The 9,706-nt window shown below is 35.7% G+C and overlaps 1 protein-coding gene and 1 pseudogene across 1 annotated transcript; both read left to right on the top strand.

Moving 5' to 3' along the window:
• Positions 1-623: 623 nt before the first annotated feature.
• Positions 624-1,883, top strand: LOC121260182 (probable leucine-rich repeat receptor-like protein kinase At1g35710). The gene has a single exon (XM_041162025.1). It carries the CDS (start codon positions 624-626, stop codon positions 1,881-1,883), a length of 1,260 nt encoding a protein of 419 aa, XP_041017959.1.
• LOC121260181 lies at positions 802-4,304 on the top strand (annotated as a pseudogene).
• The last annotated feature ends 5,402 nt before the right edge of the window (positions 4,305-9,706 follow it).

Genomic DNA, 9,706 nt, shown 5'->3' with positions numbered 1-9,706 from the left:
ACTCAAATATCTCACTACTATTCAATTCATCTCATCTCGTATTCTCAACTCACGTTATGGTACTCACGTGATGGTAAAAGACTTATCATGTGACGTATCTTGAGGGTAGAAGACTTTGAAATACAAACTGTGGTGTCACTTCTCACCAATACATTTATAAGCCCTTCTTCTTCCGGGACCGTGCTACAAGGACCATGAATTTTATCGAAGAACTCAACTGATGAGTGCAAATGTATTTTTTTTTCTTTCTTTTTTTTTTCTAATAATTTTTTATACATCTTTAAACATTTTTAGAAAATAAAAAAATACCAATTTATTAATATTCACTTCTTTAACCATTAAGTAAAAAAAATAAAAAATAAAAAATTCAATTGATCACTTTTATCAGTTCAACTAGCATTTTCCCTTCTTCTAACCCGTTATACACTCCGAAAGTTTCTTCTCTACTAGACAAGTGGAGAAGACTTTAAATAAACCATTTTAAAAAAGCGTTTTTATTTTCCTTTCCTTGAAAAGGACAACTGTGATGATAGGCACGTAGAAGAGGAAAGGCATAAATGATAGGGATGCATGTGCTTAAAAATTAAGGCATGAACTATCATACATTAAACAAACCATAAAGAATGGCATCATCAATCCTGGTGAAAGTATGCATGCTAATCTCCTTTGTCTTGTATGTTCAGCAGGTTTTTTCATCCTCAAATACCTCAGAAGCTGCTGCTCTTCTGAAATGGAAAAACACCCTTCAAAACGAAACCCAGTCCCGCCTATCTTCATGGACTTTCCATCCAAATAGTCAATCTAATTCTTCTGCAAATCGAAGCCTGAGTACAATTCCATGCACATGGTTTGGTATTTCTTGCGACCCTGCTGGAAGTGTCATCCAAATTAACCTAACCAGAATTGGTTTCCAAGGTACGCTTCATGGATTGTCATTTTCGTCATTCTCAAATCTTGCACATATTGACCTCTCTGTGAACTCTCTCTTTGGGACCATTCCGCATCAAATTAAGTATCTTTCCAAACTCACTTTTCTTGATTTGTCTAGTAACTTCTTGTCTGGAGAAATCCCACCAGAAATTAGCCTCCTTGCAAATCTTAAATACCTCAGCCTTTTTGAAAATCAGTTAAATGGATCGATTCCTAAAGACATCGGTCACCTAAACTCTCTAACTACCCTTTTTCTTTACACAAATCATTTGGATGGTTTCATTCCGACTTCTTTATGCAACTTGGGAAATCTTACATTGTTGTATCTTTACAATAATCAACTTTCTGGCTCCATTCCAAAAGATATAGGCAGCCTAAAGTTTCTAACTGAGCTTGATCTTTCAGCAAATCAGTTAGACGGTTTTATTCCGACTTCTTTGGGCAATATGAAAAATCTTAGCTATCTTTCTCTCTTCCAAAATAAACTTTCAGGCTCTATTCCCAAAGAAATAGGTCACTTAACTTCTTTAATTAATCTCTCTCTTTATGAAAACCGTCTGGAAGGTTCCATTCCTATTTCTTTAAAAAACTTGAGAAATCTTACTCTTCTTTATCTCTACCGAAACAAACTTTCTGGCTCTATTCCTAAAGAGATAGGAAACTTGGCACATTTGATGGAAATAGACTGGAGCATGAACCAACTCCATGGTTCAATTCCAGCATCATTAGGTAGTCTAAGAAATCTTAGCTATCTATATCTCTTCCAAAATAAACTTTTTGGCTCCATTCCTGAAGAGATAGGAAACTTGACGCATTTGACGGCAATAGACTTGAGCATGAACCAACTCCATGGTTCAATTCTAGCATCATTAGGTTGTCTAAGAAATCTTACTCGTCTCTATCTCCACCGGAACAAACTTTCTGGCTCTATTCCTGAAGAGATAGGAAACTAACGCAGATGAAGGAAATAGACTTGAGCATGAACCAACTCCATGGTGCTATTCCAAGTTCATTTTCCAATTTGAGCAGTTTAGAAAGTTTATCTCTTCTTCAAAACAGACTTTCTGGTCCCATTCCCCAAGGAATTGGGGATTCCATGAACTTGACATTGTTGGAACTTGGTGAAAACCAATTTACTGGTTATTTGCCCGAAAATATTTGTCGTTCTGGACTACTTCAAAACTTTTCTGTGTACAACAACCATTTCATTGGTCATGTTCCCCAAAGCTTGAAAAACTGTACGAGCTTGGTAAGAGTCCACATGAATGGAAACCAACTTGTTGGAGATATATCTAAAGATTTTGGTGTCTATCCAAACTTGCAATTCATAGATTTAAGCCACAATTACTTTCATGGAAAGTTTTCAAGTAATTGGGGACAATGTCCAAAGTTAGGAACCCTACAAATGAGTGGGAATAATATTACTGGTGGCATACCACTCGATATTGGGAATTGGACTCAACTGCATGTACTTGATCTTTCTTTAAATCACATACTTGGGGCGATTCCAAAAGAATTTGGAAAACTAACTTCTCTAGAGAAATTGTGGTTGAATGGCAATCAACTCTCTAGTGCTCTACCTTCAGAATTTGAATCACTGACCAATCTTGAATTCCTCGATGTGTCCTCAAACAAGTTGACCGACCAAATTCCACATATTCTTGGGAACCTACCAAAATTGTACAACTTGAATTTAAGCCATAACAGTTTTAGCGAAGGGATTCCAAAACCGCTCATGAGCTTAATTCATCTATATGTACTAGATTTAAGCTGTAACTCTTTAAGTGGAGAGATACCATCAGAAATCATCAAAATGCAGAGTTTGAAGGATCTGAACCTCTCTCATAATTATCTTTCCGGTTTCATTCCTAAGGCCTTTGAACAAATGCATGGCTTGTTGCATGTTGATGTATCCTACAATGAGTTGCAGGGTCCCATTCCCAATAGCGAAGCATTTGTAAAGGCTCCCATGGAAGACTTGCAAGGGAATAAGGGATTGTGTGGGAATGGTAGAGGACTACGACCATGCACACATATCTCAAAAAGGTCCCACAAAGGAGTGCTTGTAGTAATTTTCCCTGTCGTTGGATCACTTTTATTTCTTCTTGCTTTCTTCGGAATTCTTCTCGTTTTACAGAGAAGAAAGAAAGATCTACAATCAAAAGAAAGCAACAAGCAGAATGGAGGACTACTTTCGGTATTAACTTTCGATGGAAGAAAGATGTATGAAGAAATCGAAAAAGCAACTGAAGGTTTTAATGACAAATATTGCATCGGAAATGGAGGATGCGGAGTCGTCTATAAAGCAAACTTGCCATCTGGTGAGATAGTAGCAGTGAAGAAACTCAACCCACAACCTGATGGTGATCAGAAAATAATCCAAAAACAGTTCTTAAATGAGATAAGGGCATTAACCGAAATACAACATCGAAACATCGTCAAACTTCATGGATACTGTTCACATATTCGACATTCGCTTTTGGTTTACGAGTACCTCTAATGTGGTAGTTTGACAACAATTATGGAGAATGAAGAGGCTGCTAAAGAATTAGATTGGCGTAAGAGGTTGAATATTGTTAAAGGAGTGGCTCATGCCTTGTCTTACATGCACCATGACTGCTCACCACCAATAATTCACCAGGACATTAAAAGTAGCAACATCTTGATAGATTCTCAACATGAGGCTCATGTTTCAGACTTTGGCACAGCTAAGCTTCTTGACCTAAACTCATCCAATTGGATATCCTTTGCAGGCACATATGGATATATAGCACCAGGTAATTTATTTCATTGTTCTCTCAATTTAATTTTAAGGTGAAAATATGAAACACCTTTAAATTAACTACCAATCAAATTTGTGAATCACCCCCTTATAAATAACCATCCAAAAGTTGCAATCTACCTTAAATTTGCAAATACCCCCTCCTTACAAATTCAAAACTAAACAAACATAAAAAAAAAAAATCTTGGGCCACTTTTATTCCTTTTTTTATAACTTTATTTAGTTTAATGTAGTTTCATTGCCATTTTGAGCATTTTTAAGGATAATTTTGTTTTTCTTGGCAGAGCTTGCTTATACAATGAAGGTGTCTGAGAAATGTGATGTATATAGCTTTGGGATGTTGTCATTGGAAGTCATAAAAGGAAAGCATCCTGGTGATTCCATCTCCTCACTTTCATCTCCATCAACTAACGAAAATATACACCTGAAGGGTGTTTTGGACCCGCGCCTTCCATTTCCAAAACGTCAAATTTTGGATGATGTTGTAGTTGTTGTAAACCTTGCAGCTGAGTGCTTGAATGCTGATCCACAATCTAGGCCTACTATGCTCATAATATCTCAAGTTTTATCTTCCAAAACTTCACGGTCCTAGAGATACCCTTTTTTTTTTTTCCAGTTGCAAAAGGAAAGTCATGCGTACTGTGCCATAAGAGTATTGGCATAGGGTCGTTTTGTTTCATTTCAAGTAGATCTAGATGTTCTGTTTTTACAGAGCACTCTTATCTTAGACAAACTGGAAGGTTTGTTAGCAGAGAATTTATAGAAGTTAAAACAATATCTATCACAAAGAAATTTGAGTGTGAGGGTGCCCTAGAGGAGGTACGTAGTTTGACTTGTAGTTTGAGTCTTTTCCTGTATTGATAAGTCATAGTTGTAACTTCAATTTTATTGAATGAAATGAAGTTTATTTCCATCAAAAAACAAAAAAAAAAAGTAGATCTAGATGTAATTTTGATCCTTTGACAATCATTCACGGAAGGAAAATCATGATTTGTATAGTTCCAAGATCTACAAGCCCCGCATTCCGAAAAAAATTGACAAATCTAAAACTTTTATGAGAAAAACCAACTTTTTAATTTTGGGTCATACTTTTTTTTAAAGGAAATGCTAAGAGTTTACATACTCTAAAATTGTATTTGACATTACTTTTAATGGAAAGTATATATATCTTCGAAGGTAAAAGCTTAGAAATAAAATATATATATATTTTTTTTAAAAAAAAAGATTAAATTTGTACAAATTTCTCGTCTTTGTCTCCGTTGATGTGCCGTGCCACTCTTGACTTCATTTCGTAGTCTTCAAATGTCAATTCCTACTAATTGCTTCTGTAATCAAATTTTAATATCACACCCTCCACCAATTTGTTTGAGGAAATCAAACCTTAAAGCGAAGTTCATTAGCATTAGCAATTTTATGAATGAATGCATTACAAAGTATTCCCAATATTACATGCATGACAACTCATGCCACAGAACAATTCCTTGCGCTCCACATAAGAAGCCTAAGATTTTTATCTCACAACCTAGTAACTTTACCACTGAGAACGGATAATGAGCCGCATGAATGAAATTAGCATATTTAGTTAAAGGATCATCAACCATGCACATATACGCTCTGAGAAACCCCGGAGAGAGGCAAGTACTTAATGAAATTCATCATAAAAATATAAGTCTAGCTAACTCCTTGTAGACATAGGAAGTCGTTGGGGAACACTTACTGGGTGTTTATTTTCATCCTTGCACTTATATAACAAATAGAACATTCTTTCATGCACTACAAGAAATAAGACTTTTCCTAGCACCACATTTCGTCGCTAATAATATGGAAAATCGCTGGAAATACTCATTCTCGTCGCTATTTCAATCACTGCATGTTCATTGGAATTGTTTGTTTTTTTTTTTTTTTTTTGTTTGCATAAGATCAGCGAACTGCAAAAATCGTCGCAATTAGTTACCCTTTTTGGACAAATATTGGTCAACGCAATTACATCTATAATCGCCGCAATTGGCTATACAGGTCTCACACTTACATTGTTGGAAAAAGTTAATTGCGGCAGAAATTTTCCCCGAAATAAGTTAACTCTTCGCCGCAAATAGTGGATCATTTTGTCGTCCATTCCCCAAAATCTCTGTAATAGTTATTTTTCAGCAATTACATATCACCGTAATACGCTAATATTTCGCTGTAATGTGAATAAACCAGTCATTTGGGTGCCCCCCAAGTCACTTACATCATGCATTTTTCACTTCCTAAGACACTATATACACCGGTGCATTCAGTGAATAAACATGTAGAAAGATGTTTACATCGAGCAATTAGATATGATACCCTATTTGAGTCTTACACATGGACTCAATGAATTGCAGCTTTCTCTTTCAGTAATAGATGCCCTTCGCAGCAGCACCTGCTACTCGTACTGTCATGATTGTTAAAAATTATCTAGCGGACATCTACTGTCCATCAAAATCTAGCATGGTACTTCGCCCAACATTTACCCAACATTACTCTGGCATGCTTTTTGTAAAAACCCTACAAACCAAGCAAAAAAATCTTCATTACATAAAGTTTTCTCTGTTCCTCTGTGAGGCATCAAACTACTTGTCACAATGTGTTCTTTAAGATATTGGCCAGCCATGCATTAGTGCATACCTGCTCATATAACAATGTCGAAGATAGCTTTCTAACTGTAGCTTTTTAATATGGGTCTAGACTTTTTTTTTTTAAAACTAGGGTTTATGCTTATTTATAGATTATATCCTACTCAATCCCATTACTTTGCCACCACTAAATCACTGCTGCGACAATTTAACTTTATTAAGTCATAATTCTTTCTTATTCTTGGTAAACATCATTACAATGTGTGTTTTCAATTGGCTACACAACTTAGACTATAGTCCCCTATATATATATATATATAGTGAACTACTATATATATATATATATAGTAACTTTATGAACTGTACAGTCATGCATAACGGTATCATTTCCTACAAATGGCACCACGATTTCATCAACTTTGGTATATGAATATGACCCTAAGAGTATGCTTTTATGCCAAAGTCTCAGACACTAGGAAATTTATACAGTTCTCTACAATGTGCATCTATGTTTATAAGCTGATATATGCATCACAAACCATTTTTCTTGACAATACCTGCTCCAAAAACTTGTGTTAAAGATGAGGAGTATCTAAGCACCCCATCTCATGACCATAGGTACATATAAAAGTCCTATGGCAGAGTAGTTACTGCTTCTATCTAAATTTCACATGCAAGATTTTCCTAATTACAACACACTGCATGTACATTCAAAAATACCCAGAAACTTTCCAACCAACATCAACTAGCCAAAGATCCCAGACAAACCATGATGATCAGACATCTAAATTATGTTACAAAATCGCTTTTGCTTTCCTATTATCTTTTTCCCATGTTGATTACATGCCACCAACCATAATGCATGAAAAGTTTTAAAGTTTAACCAACCATTTGATGTAGTGTGGAAGAGATTTGAAATCTAATCAAAACGGAAACTCATAAAAAAAACACTACTCTATAGGAGGCAAGTGGTTATATCATATAATTTCACCCCCTGCTCTATACATATCGTCCTAACGTAGCCAATTCTGACCAAGTAATATCAAGTTATCAACCAGTGGAGGAGTAAAGAAGCCTAGAACAAATCACTTTGAAGGAGAAGAAACGTTCCTATTACGACAATATATATAGAAAGATGGATCCTTAAACTGGTTGAAGCTGGCATCTGGCGTGAGTGGGAGAGATTTGAAATTGGTTTGCTAGCAATTAAAGACAAACAACTCTATACATTTCTAGTGCTATAGATCCAGGTAAAGGGGAAGTTGGCGGTGACAGGATTGGATTGTTGTTCTTGGAATGAGAGGGAAGACGCGTTGAAAAGAAGGGATCGAGAGATGTGACCTGGGACTGCATGGGGGCTATTTCTATGTTTCTTGAGTTCTGGAAGCAAGTATATTCATGGCTGCTTGTGCTGGAAATCGGTATTGGATAGGTATTTAAGTGACCTTCAAATGGGTGAAATAACAAAAGATAGGAAGAGCATAGCTATGAACATTTGCACTAGTCTGTCTGTCAACAACAGCAATGGAATAAAATATTCATCAAGTAAAATTTATCCTCTACTATCTAGAGAGAGAGAGAGAGAGAGAGACTTAAATATGTGAATGTCATCATGGGTCAGAAGAAGAACATAAACATAAATGAAAACAACTTCAATAAACAAGATGATCAGATATCTTCAACTAAGTATCTAAACAGAGAGGCATTTTACATTAGATATGAAGTAATGATATATAGGGGTTACATTGTCCATGAGATATAGTGGTTGGAATACAGACAAGGGGTTGATATTCGTGGGTTTGCTACAAATAGTGTCTTAGCTTCGATATTACAGACAACACCCGAGTGCTAGACAATCAAATAGAAATGTATTTAAATAATTCAAACATTGATGTAGTTTCATAGCATCTATTGGATCGTATTTTACAATAAATACCTTTTATAATGTAACAGACATGATTAAATCACATCAGTTTGCAAATAGAATTACTTTTGTATAATCTCTTTATGATTAAAATATTTCTCTAATAAGAAAGGAAGGAAAAAGTGAGCCTTTGAGTTTCCATACACAACAGTTTAGGGAATATTGTAGTTTCCATGGAGCACTTTACAACTTCAATGGAGTCCCCCACAAACCTTTATCATTGCCCACGCATGCCCAAAACCATCCAAACTCCCAACTTACTCTTTTAAAAAGTGTTGTAACTGCAGCCTTTTTTTAGGCACAGTATTTTTGGGTATCCTATTGGGTTAAGTTAAGAACCCAAATCTTGGTGTTGTTTTGTGGCCTTTAAACTGTTTGACAGGTTGCATGTAACCCTATTGCCTACTCCAAGATGCAATAGCTTTCTGTTTTGCCCACTCAATTATGGAGTTCTCTGCAAAATAAACTCCTGGATGTTTCTTGTACTGAAATTAGTGGGCTTGTGTATAACGGTATGAAGTTGGGGACTGCAGAGAATTCGATGAGGAATTCTCTGGACATTTTGAAGACTAAAGCAAGCCTTTGTAATATGTAATGGGACTTGAGTTCTTCAAGTGCATCTGCAGCAGTAATATTGTTAGTCAGCATTTTCGGTTTATGTTTTGTTTTATCTTAATACTTTGTTTTTGCCACAGTTGTAGACAGACTTTATACAAAGCTGTTTAAGTGGTCATACCCCTACGTTGTTATTATCTCCTATCGAGTTAGAACCAGACTTAGATTATGTAGAACTGAGTTAAAGCTGATCCACTGACTGAGGTGGTGCCAGGTTTAAAAAATAAACTGATTTACAAGCATCCTGTGAACGACATATTACTATTTTGTCCACTCAAGTTTACTCCATGCGTCCTCACAGCAGACAAACGTTTAGATAATGATTTTATTAGCAAAAATATCAACTTGTTTTTATGTAGCAATATGAAGAGAATAGACTTGATGCGAATCAAGTAGCCAAAGATTTATCTAGTGGATCGATTGAAGTTAAAGATGTTAGTAATAGATGAGGACCATGCGAATGAAGACAAGGAGGAGACAACGGCAGATGAAACAATAGATGAAGTTGCAGGTGGGAAAGGCTAGTATCAGAAAAACTGGAGCTTCTTAAAAATAAGTTAAGAGATCAAGATAGTATTGATTCGGGTGGTCAAAATATGGACAAAACAAAAAGAAATAATAATAATAAAAAAATAGAAACAGGCAAGGGCATTGTAGACTTTTCCCGGGTTTCTAGACAGTGGTTGAGCCAACTTTGGTCGACTATAGGTCGAGGTTGGCCAATTTGAGAGCAGGGATGTTTGTTTAAATTGCAAGTGCCACAATGTGTTTTTGTCAATATTCTAACTGAATTGTGTAAACATAATAGTTCACTTATTAGTTGCTTAAAAAGGACATCATTTAATACTTGGTAAGCCA

This window comes from Juglans microcarpa x Juglans regia, chromosome 4D, assembly GCF_004785595.1.
Source record: "Juglans microcarpa x Juglans regia isolate MS1-56 chromosome 4D, Jm3101_v1.0, whole genome shotgun sequence".
Taxonomy (NCBI): domain Eukaryota; kingdom Viridiplantae; phylum Streptophyta; class Magnoliopsida; order Fagales; family Juglandaceae; genus Juglans; species Juglans microcarpa x Juglans regia.
The sequence above is the reverse complement of the archived record's forward strand: the minus strand, read 5'-3'. Positions and strand labels throughout refer to the sequence as shown.